This window comes from Podarcis muralis, chromosome 3 (assembly GCF_964188315.1).
Source record: "Podarcis muralis chromosome 3, rPodMur119.hap1.1, whole genome shotgun sequence".
Taxonomy (NCBI): Eukaryota; Metazoa; Chordata; class Lepidosauria; order Squamata; family Lacertidae; genus Podarcis; species Podarcis muralis.
In genome coordinates this window covers 48,155,615-48,174,222 of record NC_135657.1, presented here as the reverse complement: position 1 = coordinate 48,174,222, position 18,608 = coordinate 48,155,615, and the positions used below count along the sequence as shown (strand labels likewise).

General features: G+C 39.7%; 1 protein-coding gene across 5 annotated transcripts in view; it reads left to right on the top strand.

Annotated features, from left to right (window-relative positions):
* Positions 1 to 206: 206 nt before the first annotated feature.
* TTC13 (tetratricopeptide repeat domain 13) overlaps positions 207 to 18,608 on the top strand; it is a 28,425-nt gene continuing 10,023 nt past the window's right edge. For 2 of the 5 annotated variants that reach the window (XM_028723987.2, XM_028723986.2), the window contains exons 1-16: positions 207 to 456; positions 1,717 to 1,811; positions 2,295 to 2,370; positions 3,850 to 3,920; positions 5,539 to 5,604; positions 6,657 to 6,749; positions 7,627 to 7,743; positions 8,546 to 8,656; positions 9,568 to 9,650; positions 10,165 to 10,306; positions 10,789 to 10,963; positions 12,084 to 12,240; positions 12,638 to 12,768; positions 13,543 to 13,675; positions 15,661 to 15,753; positions 18,079 to 18,162. In XM_028723987.2, the coding sequence (XP_028579820.2) occupies positions 207 to 456; positions 1,717 to 1,811; positions 2,295 to 2,370; positions 3,850 to 3,920; positions 5,539 to 5,604; positions 6,657 to 6,749; positions 7,627 to 7,743; positions 8,546 to 8,656; positions 9,568 to 9,650; positions 10,165 to 10,306; positions 10,789 to 10,963; positions 12,084 to 12,240; positions 12,638 to 12,768; positions 13,543 to 13,675; positions 15,661 to 15,753; positions 18,079 to 18,162 (1,877 nt within the window). Of the gene's footprint in view, positions 457 to 1,716; positions 1,812 to 2,294; positions 2,371 to 3,849; positions 3,921 to 4,158; positions 4,382 to 5,538; positions 5,605 to 6,656; positions 6,750 to 7,626; positions 7,744 to 8,545; positions 8,657 to 9,567; positions 9,651 to 10,164; positions 10,307 to 10,788; positions 10,964 to 12,083; positions 12,241 to 12,637; positions 12,769 to 13,542; positions 13,676 to 15,660; positions 15,754 to 18,078; positions 18,163 to 18,608 lie in introns of those variants that run through there. The other 3 variants (XM_077925802.1, XM_077925801.1, XM_028723990.2) reach the window with 2 other exon arrangements.

Here is an 18,608-nt window from a genome sequence, read left to right as displayed (position 1 = left end):
CCGCGAGCAGAGGCGGGGAAACAGGAGCAGCCGCAGAGCATCTTGGTCTTCGTAGTTCACGAGCCTCTCGAAGCTACGTGGAGACCCGGCGGATACAAACTACAATTCCCAGAAAGCAACCCGGTCCACCCGTTCCTCGCCGGGTCCCAAAGCAAAAGAGGGAAACGCAAAAAAGTTAAGTTGCTGTGCGCAGGCGCGCTGGGAAGATGGCACCTGCCACTGCGTTCGGGGGCCGTTGGCCAAGTGTCAGTGCGCCGTCGGGGCTGCTCTCGACGCTGCTGTGGCTGCTGGCGGCGACTCAGCCGGTGCTCGCCCTGACGGAGCAGTACCCGTCGTTATCGCTTCTTAGGCAGGAGCCGCGCTGTCAGCAGGGCCAAGGGAGCAGAGGCTGCCCGGAGTTCCTGGCGGCTGAGTGGGGAGGGGAACAGTACGCGGCGGCCGCAGCCGGCGACTGTGGTGAGTGACAGGAGGGAGGGAGGAAAGAGCCAGCGGCGGTTGCTCGGCTTTCTGGCGCGGAGGGGGAACCACGCCGCCGCCCTCCTCCCTCATCGGGTCCTGCCTGAGGCGGCGGGATCCTGAGGTGGCTGAGTGGGATGTACCATTTCAGGGCGCAGGTGGGGAGGGAGAGATAAGAAGCTCTCTCAGCCCAACAGGCAGAGGGGTCTCTGTTAGACCCTTCCATGCTTTGCTTTGGCTCTTATCTACCTAAAGGACCACCCCACCTCCCAGCAATTTCATATTCCGCGCCTGCATTTTGAAGTGGTACAGCCCGGCTCTCCGCCTCCTTATGACTTGACACTTCATTCCGCTGCAGGTGTGGACCGGGCCTGAGGGGAGGAAGGGCAGGGCGCGCCCTTCGCTTCTCTTTCCGAAGTGTGCTCCGCTCCGCTTGCTTAAGGGAGAGGCGGCAAGTCTCGGCTGGCTAGAAAGCGGCTGTGTTAAGTGATGAGCTGCTGCTGCTGCTGCTGCTGCTGCCGCCGCCTCCTCTCCCAAGGGGCCAAGCCGGCTCGTGCAAATTCACCTGTCAAGTTCTTTTGAGGAGCGGCGGAGAAGCGGAAAGCTCTTCCTGACTCTTCGCTTGCTGCGCTCTGCAGAGTGTCATAAACCGAAACCAAGCCCCTGCCCTGAGGCGCTTTCAATGGAGCGACATCCAAGTAGGTGCACTTTAATTTGCCGTTGCCTTCCCCTTCTGATGTTTCATTGCGGGGACCTAGTATACAGTTAAACAGCAGCAGCAGAAGGGGAAGGCAAGGGCAAATTAAAGTGCACCTACATACTTGGATTTCGTTCCATTCAAGAGCAAGGAACTAAAGTTTCCTTGCACATTTTACCTCATCTAGATGCACACCTAAACATGTAGAGTGAATGCAGCATGAGTGTTCTTTATTTACCGCATTTCCCCGTGTATAACATGCCCCTGTGTATAACACGACCCCTATTTTTTGGGACTCCAAATAAAGAAATCCCCCATATGCACTATCCGTGTTATACTTGAAAAAATAGGGGGGAAATATAGTCTTATACATGAAAAATATGGCATGTTTAGCAGTTGTATGGCATCCCATAAGAACAAGGTGCAATATTTGAACGATTACCCTAGAAATGTTCTTTCCATGTGAACTGTTGTATAATTAGCACTGCCTTCCTTAGTGTCCAAATTCTGTAGCCGTTTTAAGCTGAGCATACCAATTAACCGTGAAAATGTTTCCATTTTAGAGTCTTCTTTTTTGCACTTTCATGACTCAGACTGTGAACTACAAAGGTCTCCCTCTTGTGAATCCCTGCTTTCCCTCAATACTGAAAAACTTTTGGTATGTTTATATGTTCACTGTGTATAGCAAGGAGTCTGCTGATGAATTTTTGCTGAAGTGACATATCTACTACAATGATCATAATACTTAAGAAATGTATTTATCAATCCAAAGGAAAGGAAATCAAATTTATTAGATTACATACACTATTGAAGACTGCAGATGTTAAGATGCTAACAGTATTTGAACTATGAATATCACTGAAACTATAAATATTTTAACTTGTTTTAAAGAATACATGTTATTTTCCAGATCCATTAAAACCAACTGTTCTTGCTTTATCTGGTGTTAAATTTTGATGTGATAAGCACTTTGGACCCAATCTAGCTAAGCATTTTTAAGTCACATGATTTCCGTGATAGAATTAAGTCTTTGCTTGACACTGTTGCAGGGAAGTCATTGAGACTTAATTTAATTTTGGTTTGTTCATGCCCTCAATTTTTATTTTGGTGGTGTTAGTTTAATTTGGTAAATGTTTTTCAGAGTCAAGCAAAGTCACTTGCAGAACAAAAAAGATTTCCATTTGCCACAGATGATGACAATACCAATGAAGAATTAGGTAAGAGGTTCTGTGTGTGGTTGGTGATCAGTAGTGGCTATATATAGTTAAATTATATCACTTACGAGTGCTGCAAAATGTTCTGAATATAGTGGTACTGAGATCTAATAATCCTAATTCATTTTTAAATACTTGACCATGACTGTCCACAGAATAAAATTAAGATGAAGAGCATTAGGTTGTATTCAGTCCTGTCTGTGTGTGAGTGGACCGGACTATTATTTATACAGTGAGACTTCATGGTCCCCTCATCCCTCTTCACTCTGCCTTCCTGGCAGCCCTCCACATGCCTGAAAAATCTGCTCTAGAAGGTTGGTGTGCTGGAGGATAGATTTTGGAGGATGGTGAAATTTCTGTCACAGGTTTGGAAGGCTGCTTGTGGAACATTGGATTCTGCCCATTGACACTTATAAAATAATTCATTTTTGCATTCTGTCCTCTTAACCTGAATTCTCCAGTGTTATGCTCATGCTGAGTCTTTATGTAATAATTATTGTGGGTAGGTTCACACATGCTGTTGGATGTGTTAACCATTTGACTTTTATCTTATCTTTATAGTAGAGATAACCACATAGGTGAAACACAAACACAGGCCTGCACATGTGAATCCAGCTTCACTTTTAACCTGTCACCAATCTTGCTTGTTCCAGCTGGTTATAGCATCCATCCTGGAGTTGGTCTTCTAGTCTAGTGGCATTGCACTCCCACCCTGTCATTATCCTGTGAGCATTTTTATTTACACATAACACTGGACTTCTCTGCTTTCAGTGGTATTTTAGTCAACTAGTTGTAAGTATGTCTACTTGGAAGCAAGTCCACTGACTTCAGTGGGACTTATTCCCAGGTAAATGTTTATAGACTTGCATTCTGGAGCAGATTACAGGGCTCACAGGGGATGTACAGGCAGGGAAGGTCCACTGCACAGCTAAAACTCATTGCAGTAGTGATGCTGTTTAATGGAAAACCACATTAAAGACTTAAAGACACAGACTTTAAGATGGAGTGACTTTCCAGTCTTTCTCAGTCCTATGTGGAGAAGCCAGGTTAATAGCTTTATTGAATATTTCTATGGCAATCCAGATTGCCTCTTTGCACTTCAGTTACCCCCATAGATGCCAGAGATTGAATCTGGGACCATTTACATGGGTGGGATTGGATTGTTTTTCTTTGTTACTTATTGCCGCCAAGTGGAAATTTTAAATTACCTTAAAGTGTACAGTGATGCAAAGTGTGGTTTCAAGCCTTGGGCTACTCTTTACAGGAAAAAATCATTGAATATTTTAAATGTTGATACTTTAATGAAACTATTTCCTGATTATTATGTTGTAGTATTTGATAGCTTATGAAATAACTTCTTTTTGAAACTCTGTTTTCAGAAATCATACCCCTCAATTAAACCCTTTGGCAGGTATTCAGCAATTCTTATATGCATGGCAAATGTGGAATTCATAACACTAACCCGTAACACTATTTTGACAGCTTTCGCTTATGTATTGATTGGCAGTGGCCTTTATGATGAAGCTGTGCGGCACTTCTCCACAATGCTCCAGGTGATTTTTCACTCCTATTACATTGTAGTTTTAGACTTAGATAATAGAACTCCCCAAGGTAGAATGCCTGCCTTCCTAGAGAAGAGTGACAGATGGCAGAAAATGCTTAGCCTATGGGTAGGCAAACTAAGGCCTGGGGGCTGGATCCGATCCAATCGCTTTCTAAATCCAGCCCGTGGACAGTCCGGGAATCAGCGTGTTTTTACATGAGTAGGATGTGTCCTTTTATTTAAAATGCATCTCTGGGTTATTTGTGGGGCATAGGAATTTGTTCATATATTTTTTTCAAAATATAGTCTGGCCCCCCACAAGGTCTGAGGGACAGTGGACCGGCCCCAAGCTGAAAAAGTTTGCTGACCCCTGGCTTAGCCTATATACTGTAACATAATTGAAGATGGATGGATGGAATGGAAACTTGAATCTATAAAAGGGAAATGGGCCTGAGGCAGAACTCCTTGAAGGTAACAGAGTTAAAAATGTAAACAGAAGGATATAGGTTGATGTGAAGAGGGATATGACTGTTATGGAAATGTTACATGGGGAGGCAACTTAGCTTAACTTGACATGCAGCTTCTTGGGGTCTTGATAGGAAAATTTCACAAACTATAATTGAGCAGGCATGTCTACTCTGAATCACAGCCCAATATGATTACACTATTGTAAAGGTTCAGGCTGGAAGGTTTTGGTAGGAGGACAGTGTTAAATTCCTTGGTCCATTAACTGCTGCAAGTCCCAAACTAGACATGACATGTGTGTCCATGTATGATTTTGAGTGGGGAAAATGGCTGGCAGAGAAAGAGTTCAATAGCGCTACTATTCTTCTACTCAAATTCACAGCCACCTAAAGCTGATTTTGGTGGCAGTGGGAAATGTCAGCAGAACTTGGCACATCACAGCAGTTCAATTCCTTCAGGGTCAAACTACAGTGGTACATCGGGTTACATACACTTCAGGTTACATACGCTTCAGGTTACACACTCCCCTATCCAGAAATAGTACCTCGGGTTAAGAACTTTGCTTCAGGATGAGAACAGAAATTGTGCTCTGGCGGCGCAGCAGTGGTGCTTCAGGTTAAGAACAGTTTCAGGTTAAGAACGGACCTCCAGAAACGAATTCAGTACTTAACCCGAGGTACCACTGTATATGACTTTGAAAAGCAGCTCTGCTGCCCTAATCACCAGAACACTTTTCACTTCTCCTGTTGTATTATGGAAATTTTGTGTAGCTGTAATTTATGCATTCATGTACTAGAATGTATTATTTAATATATGAATATGAAATGAGATTTGTAACTACAGTATAGCAAAGAAGAGGCCTGAAATGAGCAGCGGTCTTTAAAGTAATAAAAATGCAGGAGTTTACAGAGACAGTGCAAAGACTAAAGGAGCACACACACTCCACTCCTATAGTAGTTTCCCCTTTTAAGCATCTTCTGTGTAAAACTGCCCACCAAGCTGCTCTTTAATTGTATGCATAAGCCCAAAGTAACTCCTTAGAAATGCAAATGAATGGGGATGAAATGCATGAATTTTGGCTTTGGTTATGTATGATGGAATGTAGCATTCACTATTAGGACAAGTGGAACCTTCTAAAGATTATTTTATTTTGCTTCAAATAGGAGCAACCAGAGCTTGTTAGTGCAATTTATGGACGAGGGATAGCATATGGAAAGAAAGGGCTGCATGTGAGTATAACATTTTTAAAGCCGCACATGATAATGAATTCCATAATATATATGCATTAGCCAGGGCTGGCCTAAGGCATTTTGGTGCTTGAGGTGAACAAAAAAAAGTCACCTCATCTGGTACTCAGAGATAGACTGCTCCTGAACCTGGGGGCTCTATTTGTTTCTTACAGTAAGCGGTTAGAATTGCAACTTTGCCTAAGACAGAAGATTTGCAATAATGAAGCAGGGGTTGGTATTGGTTGGTTCTAGACAGCCATGTGAAGGATTCTCTTTTCCTTCAGGATTGTTGGGATCAGACACTGCTGTCACTCTGCACATTTTTAATGGACAACATCAGTTGTGTGACATTTCCTTCTATTCCACTCGGTGACTCCATACTCTCTACTTCCAGGGAAGCAGTTTCCCCAGCAGCAGTCATGGCACTGTAGCCCAGGGTAGTCAACCTTTTTATACCTACCACCCACTAATGCATCTTTCTTGATGGTAAAATTTCATTGCCGCCCACCAGTGCTCGATGGAAGGAGGATTCAGCTTGTGCCGTAGAACCCCCTACCGCCTAGCTAGAATCCTGAAATGCCCACTAGTGGGCGGCAGGGACCAGGCCGACAACCCCTGCTCTAGCCAATGATTTTTGCTCAAGAGGAATGTCCTTATTCCAAACCCAGAAGTTATTTGTACAGTCCCTTCACTTCCGATTGCTTTTCAGGATACATATTATTTTTGCAACTACAATAATGATAAAGTATAAAGGATAAAGGATAAAGATTTTTATTTCCCTTCTACCATCTGAGGCAGTTGCCTCATGGTGCTTCATGGGCAGGCCAGCCCTGGCAATAGCAGATTCATGATGGTCCCATAGTAACTGGAATACTTAGCCTTGTTTGTTCTGATGTTGCATGTATGTGACTCTTAGCACACATCAAAATATTCCATGATGAAACCCAGAATTTTGATTCACTGAGTGTTGTACCATTTAAAAATTGTCACCATAACCTCCCTATGACTAAGCATACATTGTTACTTACGTATTTCCCCCTCCCATTTTTAAGGATATAAAAAATGCAGAGCTAGCATTGTTTGAGCTGAGCAGAGTCATTAGTCTGGTCCCAGATCAAGCTGAAGTGTTTGAGCAGCGAGCAGAGGTACTTCCTCCACTTTTAAAAGACTTTCTTATCTTATCTTACCTTATCTAGTTGTTATTACCTTACCTTATCTAGTTGTTATTTTGTTTATACAGTTATTTTCTGTATGTTTATTGTTGAAAGTTCTTGGTCATATTCATAATAATATATTATATGAATTAAGATTTGATGTTCATCAATATACAGCTATCAATACATTAAGACAAAAATAAAATAGAATAAAAATACCAAAGCTCCTCACTCACTCTCCTGAGGCAACGTTCTTCCGCTATTTCATCTAGCGCATAATATCTTGTGCTGTATTCACCACCCTCTGTAGGCGCTTCCTATCAAATGATGTCAAACCAGCGTACCACACCATGATGCAGTATGAAAGGACACTTTCTATTGTTGACCAGTATTTTATTTCTGTTGAAAAGCATAATTACACTAGTGTTTGTAGCTGTCAGCCTTCAGAGGGTCCGTGAATGTCATTAACTCTTCATTTTCTTTGTTAAGGTATAGAAGGATGCTTGTAATAATAAATGCAACAATTTTCTTATAAGCTATACAGATGGGCTTAGAAAAAATTTAGTAGGAAGAAATATGTCATTTCAGTACAACCCAAACCCGCCTTTTCTCCTTCAGCCCCTTAATAACTGATAAAATTAATAGGTCTTAGTCTGCTTTTTAAAGTTAAATAGATGTAATGTAATATATGCATGTGCTCCAATCAATTTTAATGTACAACTTTTTTATGTAAATAATGCACTTGTTTAATTACTCAACGCAAAATTAATTTTTTGTGCATAGTTATTACATATTGCAACCTAAAATCATTTTGAAAATGAAGGATTATTTATACAATCTTGCTCAAAGTATTATCTTGGTTTTACAGATACTGTCGCCTCTGGGTCAAATGAGTGAAGCGCTGGCTGACCTCACTAAAGCTATTCAGCTAAAACCCTCCGCACGACTTTACCGACACAGAGGTACTCTTTACTTCATATCTGAGGTTAGTTTTCAGTTGAGCACCTGCAGAGAATGAGCTGGGATAGATGCTTAGTCTCAAGGGTCATATTTGCAATGTATTATAACCTATAAGCTATTCTATCTATCTCCTTTAAAGAGAACTGAGTTTGGGAGGCAGGGGGAGATCTCCTACTCTCTTGCCCGATCTCTTGCAACAAGATAGCCTTACAGAATCTGTCTGAGGAAACAGATTCAAGTATTTTAGACTGGGAGAAACTGCTGATACATATTTTTGTTCAGCACCTATTTTTGCAGGAGGGGTGTACAAAAGCAATTTTCGTGATGATTTTTAAAAAGCATTTAATTTGTTTATTTAAGGCACGTATACACCACTACTTTAAAGAGTTCAAGGCAGAACACATTTTTAAAAAACAACATTTTTTTCATTCTTTTAGAGCACCAACTTAGTTACAAAGATTGCTACTTCAAAAGTAGAAGGAACAGCTGATATCTGTAGAGATTGTGGCAGCAGATTATTTCTGGGGACTTTTCTTGACTAATCACTCCAGTTTCTTCAGTTACCATAATTTAGGTTGCTTTCCCCCTGGAACCATTATAAAAATAGAGGGAACATATTCCTTTTGCAACCTAGTGAATTCAGTGAAGCTCCCAAGTAATAGGTCTAGGATTGTAGCCCGACCACCATAAACTGTTCTTTTCATTTTAAGAGTTGATAATTTTGTGATATGAAAGGCTTGGTATCCTGTAACTATAACATTATTTGTGTTGCCTTTGTGTTAGATCTAGCAGTTTTCTGTCTGATGGAAGTTGTTTTTCTGTCACAGGACTATTCAAGTGCCCATGAAGACTTTCAGAACTCCCTTGAACTAAACAAAAACCAGCCTATAGCTATGCTTTACAAAGGTTTAACATTTTTTCACAGAGGACTTCTAAAGGTAATTATTTTGAATAACTGTGCAATTTCTACTATATGTGTGATGAATGCATATGTTTATTTATTATTGAATTTATATACCGCCCTTTGGCTGGAGGTATGTTACCATTAGCTATTAACAAAGTCTGCTTTATGAATGTACCAATCCAGAGTGTTTAGCCTTATCTACTCTGAGTGTCTTTCCAAATGTCCAGACAGGGCCTTTACACAGCTTTTCACAGCTGTTAGTTGTAACCAAGTTGTTTAAGGAGAATGGAACACTTTTAAAATGTTTCAGCAGTAACTACCTTAATTTGTATCTATGAGACTTCACAGTAACATAATTGTATCAAATAATTACATGTATCTAATTTATCAGTTGGCATTACCTCTATTTGAGTGTTTGGGTTGGTGTTTATGTTTCAGCAGTAACTACCTTAATTTGTATCTATGAGACTTCACAGTAACATAATTGTATCAAATAATTGCATGTATCTAATTTATTAGTTGGCATTGCCTCTATTTGAGTGTTTGGGTTGGTGTTTAATATATCTGATAGATAAATATAGAACAATCTAGAGAGATTTTAAAGTTGTTTAGTCCCCGACTCCTGTCCCTGATGTTAGTTATTTGTTGAGTTTATCATTTGGTTGATAGACCTTAGGCAAATTTGTGATAACACAAATGTATATTAGTAGATTGATTGTGTGATGCTAAGAGAGACTAAGTTTTTTGGACATTTCATATTTCAGTTTCTGAGGACATTTTTGCACATGCAGTTATAAATATATTGTCCAATGTATTGCCTTGTGTTTGCCTGTACAGATCTTCCACAAAGTATTTCCATAATTATTCAAAAATCCCAATATGAATTATTAATCTTAATAGCACAATATTTTGATTAACAAGAGTAAATGGTCGTGTTTTACCCAGGAAGCTATTGAATCATTCAAAGAAGCCCTTAAGCAGAAAGCAGATTTTATTGATGCATATAAAAGTCTGGGGCAGGCCTATCGGTAAGCAAAATGCCTTTACATTTCACTCTTTGATCCTCAAATGTGAATTGTGTAAGGAACATATAGAAGGGAGGTTTTCATCCAGACTGTTATGCTGGTTTGTTAAAATGTTCGGATATCTCTTTAGTGATATAATATGAGACTGAAACGGAACTCCAATAATTTAATGGGAGGCAAGTTATTTTAAGATTACTTTGGAGTAAAAGACTTCCTTTGCCTAAAATAATATATACTTTCAAAGTCATTTTCCTGACTGGTCTTTTTATATCTTAAACAGATTAAATTAGATAATACAGTCAGATACATATCTACTAAGGAGTAGGAACAATTGCGGCCTGATCTTCAGTACATGCATGTAGGATTGCTGCTTGGAAAAAAATTACAGATTTATTGTTGAACTTATTTTTAATATGATACTGATTTTTAGAGCCCACGTTGGTTAATTTCAGTAAATAGCAACTTTGCTAAATAAACATTTTAATTGCTGCTTTTTGCTATTTATCTATCACTTTAGAGAGCTTGGTAACTTTGAAGCTGCTACAGAAAACTTTCAAAAGGCACTGATGCTAAATCAAAATCACGTTCAGACAATACAACTTGGGGGAATGATGCTTTATCATCATGGTAGCCTGAATGAAGCTCTGAAAAACTTTAAGGTAAGCAATTGTGACGAGTTACAGCACTTCCATCATATATACTCATTATATCTGTCTGTGCTGTGTTTGGTTATTATATAAGAAAACAAACATACATAAATCAGACACCTTTAGGCTATTAAGCTCTCAAATGCACATACAACCACAAAGACTTGCATGTTCCCTTTCATATATAAGAAAAGTTGCAGCCTTCTTGAGGGCTTCCCTTAGATTGAAAGACTGTCTTGATATTTCTGCCCAGTGGATAACAGTAGAAATGGGCTGAACAAAAGCCTTTCCCCTGTGGAAGATTTCTGCCTGTTTGTTTTAAAAACTGGCGCATCGCTTCTCCTTTTCTTCTAACTTCCACATAGACTTGAGATGGCTGGGACAAATTACTTTTTTACTGTCACAGATGTGTGGATAAAGAGTAAATAAAGATCTGTGGTTTGTTTATCTGCAATCTCACACATGTATTGATTATTCTCTTTTCAATTTTCTAGAGGTGTCTGCAACTAGAACCATATAATGAGGTGTGCCAGTATATGAAAGGTCTTAGTCACGTTGCTATGGGGCAATTTTATGAAGGAATAAAAGCTCAAACTAAAGTTATGTTAAATGATCCTTTGCCTGGTCAGAAAGCTAGTACAGAGTACCTGAAAGTGAAATACCTCAGAGGTAAGTTGCTGCTAATGAAATATTCATTGTTTCATACCCAGATCCAGGTCTTTTTTTCAGCCAGAACTCAGTTCCGGTACCTCTCGGGTGGGCACCATTGCCATTATAAGAGAACAAGGTTCATGGTGTGTTCCAGCACCTCTTTTTCTAGAAAAATAGCACTGCTCAAACCTATGTTAACTTAAGTATCAAATTTCTGCACTTTTTTTTTTAAATTGCTGTACGTACTGTATTGTGAAATTCTTTACAGCTTTCTTACCCCAAAGAAGTACATAGCAGAAAGTTTTTTTTCAGGTTTACATACGGTGGTAAAAAGTACTTATTTAGGCTTGTACATCAATCCTAGCTATCCATAAAATTTATTGCTAATTGGCATGCCCTTTCTGTAGATTTGTTTTTAAATGAAAATATAAAGTTATGTATATGACTACTTATGTAACTATTGGCTCAGGATATTTTTTCCTTAATAAAGACTGAATTTGTGCAGTTGTCCATATGTAACCTGATCAATTGGATACAGTTTGCCAAAGAGTTAAGTATGTATTTCAAGGAAAAGGAGACATATTATTTTAATTATTTAGAAAATTTATCCAAAAAAAATAATCTTCAAGTGGTGTACATTGTAATGGCATTGTGAAGTTGTAAGGTTTAGTGGTTGCAGTGATGAAAGTTCCTCACTTAAAGAATCTCTGCTAATGGAAGAAATATGAAGGAAATGATCCACAAGTTTATACTACTTTAAGGAAGTACAGTGCTTTTGTATGGAAAGGTCCCCAGATACAGCATGTGAACAGTGAACAGTGACATGGCTGTAGTTTGTGTGTGGATTTGGGGGAGGGCCATAGATCAGTGGTAGAGCATGTGCAGAAGGTCCCAGTTCAATCCCTGGCATCTCCAGGTCGGGCTGGGAGAAATGCCTTTCTGAAACCCTGAAGAGCCGCTGCCACTTAGTGTAGACAAGACTAAGCTAGATGAATCCAGCTCAGTATAAAGCAACTTCATATGAGCTCCTTATGTGTTTTTCTTCAGCACTGCAGATCACTTGAAAAGCATTTCGCCTAGAGATCATTTAAGTTGACTTGCAGGAAAAGGGGCTAAAAGATATTTACTTCCTTTACAGAATATTCTCGCTATCTGCATTCCCACCTTGATACCCCACTTACAGAATACAATATAGATATGGATCTTCCTGGGAAGTTTAAAGATCACTGGGCCAAAAATCTTCCTTTTCTCATAGAAGACTATGAAGAACAGCCAGGACTACAACCACATATAAAGTAAGTAACTAAATTTACCAGTTCTTGGGCTCTGCTGGAAATGTTTGCTAGTGGCAGTTCAAGGTTTAACTTTAATCACATGGCTTCAAATGTAGGCTATGGTTTTATAGGATGTGTTTGTAACAGGTACGTTGATTTCTAGCCTGCACCAACTCCAAAAATGTGTTCTGCTCAAAATAGACCTATTGAAATAAATGAACTTGCTATTGGACAAATTTATTTATTTATTTATGCCCAAATAGAGTTATAAAAAGGAAAGCTGCAATAAACCTTGGCAGGGGTTGGTAATCTTAAACCATATTTCTAATCTTTGTCTATCTCACGGGCTGCTACTAATATAGAATCTATGTAAGAAATCATCTTGATATTTAATCCTGGCTTTATTTGTGATTTTAAGGGATGTGCTACTTCAGAAATTTGAAAACTATAAACCCGAAATGCAAGAGATTATATGTGTTGCTGATCAGTTGGGTTCCCTAATGCAATATGAGACCCCTGGATTTCTTCCAAACAAGAGAGTACATAGAGGTACACTGGAAAAACTTTATTGAAATATGGAATTAAAAGTATAATGGCGCTTGCTGTGATTAGCATTGGATATTATGCAATAAAACATGCTCTATTCATATGGTAGTTCATCTTATTCATACATAAAAGAAAACTACTAATAATTATTACAGTCCATTATGTACTGTAAAGTGTGAATACTTAATGAGGCAGCAACCTCCAGTGATATTAAATGTTAGATCCTATGCAGTCATCCACTTGCATCTCTTAGACTGCAATTCTATGCCCACTTACTTAGAGAGTAAGCCTTACTGAACATAGTAAGGGCATGCATAAGGTAAAGGTAAAGGGGCCCCCGACCATTAGGTCCAGTCATGACCAACTCTGGGGTTGCAGCGCTCATCTCACTTTATTGGCTGAGGGAGCCAGTGTACAGCTTCTGTCATGTGACTAAGCCGCTTCTGGCGAACCAGAGCAGCACACGGAAATGCCATTTACCTTCTTGCTGGAGCGGTACCTATTTATCTACCTGCACTTTGAAGTGCTTTTGAACTGCTAGGTTGGCAGGAGCAGGGACCGAGCAACAGGAGCTCACCCTGTCGCGGGGATTCGAGCTGCCGACCTTCTGATCGGCAAGTCCTAGGCTATGTGGTTTCACCCATATAGCCACCCGCGTCCCTCAAGGGCATGCATAGAATTGCACTATTTTGATGCTTCAGCTTCTGCCTCACGTTTAGATGTCAAGTATAAATGTGAGTGGGCTTCACTGGTAACCTACTTCTGTTTGTTGTTCAGCAATGGGGCTAGCTGTGATAGAAGTAATGCAAGCTGTACAGAGAACGTGGGTGAACTCGAAAGTACGAATTAATGGAAAAACCAGGCTGATGCAGTGGAGAGATATGTTTGACATTGCTGTGAAATGGCGAAGGTAATAAAGAAAGAAATCTAGTTTGCGTGGCAATACCCGCCCCCTCCCACAGATGGGTAAATAAAGACACGGACAACAGAATTTAGGTTAATGGGTGAAAAATGGCCACAACTTTATTGATTACAGGTAAGAGTTGGCCTTAGGCATTGGCCTTAGGCATTGGCCCTAACAGACTATCCGGTTCTAACCGGGAAGGGTTAAACACCAGCAGGGGGAGCCCCCCGAGATGCACATCCGTAGGCGCTCCCCGAGGGGTTACCGCTTGGGAGCGCGCTTTAGGCCCTAGCCTCCATAGGTTTCGGACAAGGCGACGCCCCTCAGAGTCCTTTAACGAACCACCCTTCAAGGATTGGGGGAGGTGATGGCGTTCCTCCCCCCCGACCTCAATTTGCATAACAATACCCCGGCCAATGCCTAACCGCCAAAACCAAGGAGTTGTGACGTTTTGCTACGAGGTAGGCGAAAAAACCAAGTGGCTTCAAATTCAGCCAATTAGCCAAATGGAAAAACTCCTACCAGGCCCCTTGCAGCGACCAGCCGAAGCCCATAGCAAAGACCAAAGCATGCCTAAAGGGAGGGTGGGAAACCGCGGCTGCAGCGAGGAGAGAAAAGGGGCGAGCCCAGGCTGCCCTGACCTTAAGTGCCCTCCGGAAGATCCGCCCCCTGACGCCACCCCATTGGCTGGCGCCGACACTGAATAATAATGAGTTCCTGAGTCCCGCGGGGCTGGAGCTAGCCCCGCGAGAGTGTGGGTGGGGTCGTGAGCCCCGCAACCCCCCCCCTCCTGAGATCGGGAGTGGCTTTGTGAATTATTATTATCAAGAGTACTAAACTGTAGGCTAAGCAAGTATTGACTTTATAAAGGCAGAGGCAAAGTGAACTGAGGAAGTATTTATAGATTTTTGTGGTTCCTACATCATTACTTCTGCTGTTGATTACATGATTTATAGCCCTGTCTGTGTGACTACTTCACAAAACCTATTTAATTCTTCTAATAAGGGCCATAACTGGAGGCTGGAGGCCACAGGGCAAATCATAGTGTTTGGATCTTCCCATACTGCTTGACCCAGGCATGTTGGGTTTTTCTTTTCTCTCTTTCACAATGCTTTCCTCCCCTTACTTCACCCCTCATGCAAATTCTAACTTTACATTTCATAGTAGTATGCACATTGTGTATCATATAGGGTGATGTATAACTTGAATCTTTAATCCAAGAAACAAAAGTTCTTTCTCCTTGCAAACTAAAGTAAATAAAGTTAAGTTCAGGGAAGTTTTTAATCTGTGATATTTTACTGTATCTTTGGTTTCTATGGAAGCCGCCCAGAGTGGCTGGGGAAACCCAGCCAGATGGGCGGGGTACAAATAATAAATTATTATTATTATTATTATTATTATTATTATTATTATTATTAGTCCATTATTTCATTCCTCTTAACATTTCAGATTTGGTAATAGCAATAGTTGTACAGAACATCACCAAGATTAACTTTGATTTCCTGAAGAGCTAACCAATTTTATAAGATGTAAAGGCTCAGCAATTCTCCATTCTCTCTGTCCTTCCCATTCTCTTCCTTGGCAGTGTTGCCAGCTGCCTTATGAATGCAGACGTGTTGCAGTCGGGCCCCAATCCTCCTCCTGTGCTTATGCTTTTGCAACTGTCAGAGGGCTTCCAGGTCAGCATTTGGGATGCATTCCCAAGCAGTGCTGCTGGCCATGGGTGTCATTATTGGTGCTGTGCAATGGTGAGATGCCCCCGCAAAGTCCAGATTGGTTGCCCAGATTCCCACCACCACTGCCCCACATCCCTTAGGAATTAGTTTGATTCTGATCTCCAAGTTAATTTCCTCTAACTCTTGAGGTTAGCACATTATTGTAGGTGGAAGAAAGCAATAAAAAGCTTTCTTTAAAAATAGATGAAAAAATTAAACCTGAATTAACACAACTACCAAATCTGTAAGCAGTGTTGATGCTGTGTCTCTCTACAGGATAGCTGACCCAGACCAGCCTGTACTGTGGTTAGACCAAATGCCAGCTCGAAGTCTTAGCAGAGGCTTTAATAATCACATCAATCTAATCAGGTATGATGCTTTAGTGAAACCTTGTTTGCATCAGAAATTGTGCCAGAATCACACATTTTGCACATAGGAGTTCTCAGTGTTGGGATTTCTGAATTTGTATTCTGACATTTTCTTCTTCAAATGAGTATGTAATGTATTGCATGTTTTATAGCCCCCTTTAGATATTTCTTTTCCTTTTCCTGAGGAGCTGGAATTGTACATCTACACTGTTTTGGAGTCCAACAAATAAATACAATATCTTTCAGTACTGCCTTCTGTTAGGTATTTTTCCTACACAGAAACCCACAGCTACGCTTAAAATCTTGCCAGGCATTTCTGAAAGGTAATATATGCAGCACAACTGATTCATTATTGCATTATGCTTCATCACAAGCCCACTTCTCTTCAAAGCATAGCTTAGCAATTGTTGTATGTTCCCTCTTCTCCTATACTACAAAACAAGATATCTGGTATTAGAGCAGCCACAAAGAAGGAAAGGCAGAGAACACAACAAAAATATTGTCAATCACAGGGGTTTAGACTAAGGAGCATATATTTAAGCTGCCAAAGTTTGTAAATTTCCTAGTAAGAACTTGTTGCATTCTTGCTTTGACCAATTACTTCTATTTCTATTTCTTTGTCCAATCTTTACCAATAGCATCAACCTTTCACTGTACAAGCTGGATATTTTACACTCAGTTTGGGTCCTTCCGATTTTTATTTCCTTGACTTCATTTATATTCTTTAACTAGATTCATATGAAACTTTTCTGAAAATCTAAAGTCAAGTTCTAAAATCTGCTTGGCATAGATATATGCTGACTGCATAACTACAAGGCCTACCATGAAAATGTGGTAACTTCTAATTCACCTTTAGGCTCACTGCATTCTTACAAGATCCACCATAGCTTATTTTGTAGTGTGAAATGTCTTGTCATCAGCATAGAAAGTGTTTGACAGGCAGCAGTGGGTTGTGCTAGAAGTGGAAAGTTTGAATAAATAATTTGGAACTATGATTTCTCTGCTCCTTTTAGAAAAAAAACAAAACTTCTGCTAATATGATTCTTGCTTTTTCATTTACTGCATTGATGAATCTGCCTTAAGCTGCCACTTTTTTCCAGGCTTCTTTTCATCGCTATTATTATGCAGTTCTTGTTTAGTCATAGCAGGTTTAATTAAACTAATTAAGCACAACTGGCTCAGGTAAGTGAAATTAAAGACGAGTGGCCTAATTAACCCCTGTGATTGACAAGTAGCTTTGTCTCTTGGTATTTGCGGCTATAAAGCTTGCTCTATGAAATCTTGTTTTGTAGACTTGGAAACGAGAAGGGACTTCAACAAGTGCAATAATGGTATGTAGTTTTGCCTTTGGTATATGTGTTTGTGTGGCTAGCTGCACCCTAGACATATCTTTTTACTGTTCATGAATGTTTGGACAATTACAATTACGCCAACAACATTCTAGATGGAAAACAAAAATCCGTGTTTGTAAGCATTGGTCAGAATGAAAATTTAGCTGGAGAGTTTAAATAGATATAAGCAAACATAATCCAGTGGGCATAAATCTTGAAATGAATGACCAGTGCATGAGTTTTCATTCATTTCATTTCAATGGCTCTGATTTGGGGGAAAATATTGATGAATTATGGGCAGTCTGTGTAACCATATCCTGAGCAGGGCTAAAAAGTTGTATTAGGTGAAATATTCCCATGCCTAAAATGATTACAGCTTTCCAGTGCATGCATAATGTTGAGTAGCTCAATAAGTTCAAAGGGCTCAAGTTTAAGACTTCAATATTATAAATAATTTTTTATAGATGTAGGACCTAATAACTATTGCTCCCAGTTTTCTTAAGTCTGCTTGCCTGTAAAGACAACCTCAGTACAGAAACAAAATAAAACTCAAATTAATTTAAATTTTATATAGTTACATCCTTTTTCTTCTAAATGCTAACAATGACTCTTGTCAGTTTAATATTTTTAAAGAGAATACACAAACTATCAAAGATTTAAACTGTGTGGTACAATCTACTATTAGTCAAAGTTGCCTTGTAAATATCACTTGAAAAATGTTCTGTTAACAGTGCAATCTATGCAAATTTACTCAGCAGTAAGTTCCATTATTTCAAAGTCTCATTGAACCCTTCTAAGTAGAAACACACAGATTTTTGCTATAACATGTCCATAATGCTTTGCAATGCACAAAAGTTCTCTGGCAGGTAGAGTCCCTTGAACAAAGTTTGAACTCATTTTTTACCACATAGAAATCATATATGTACTTTCACAAATGGTATGTAAATGCTTGCTATCTGTTTAATGTCCTGTTTTTAAAATGTTCTTCTCTGCAGGGGACAAGTTATTAACATAAGATATCTGGAATATTTTGAAAAGATGCTTCATTTTATCAAAGACCGGATCCTTGTTTATCATAGGTAAATAAATTCTTCCTTTTCCTGCATTAATACGGAAAATTTTTATATAGTGTTCAAGAATTAGGTGCTGCACAGTAATATTTAAAACATCCTGCCTGCAGGCTTACAATCTAAACAAGATGAAACCATGGGGAGGGAAAGAAGAGATTAGGAACAAAAATTTAGGAAATGGTTTGAAACATTGCATAAACAATTGAGAAGACAGAAGGGTGCAGATTTCAGGAGTCAGTGAGGTTCAGAGAAAAGAGACAGCAAGAGAGTGAGGATGGAAATGTGAAACAGAAATGACTTGAGATTTTTCAAAGAAGAAAGCATTGGCTGAGCAAAGATAATAATGCAGTGGGAGAGAAAGGAAAAGGATGACAGATAAGAAGGGGCCAAAAGGTAAAAGCATAGTAACGAATAATTTCTGATAAGGAGATGAATTTCAATAAATGGATGTAACA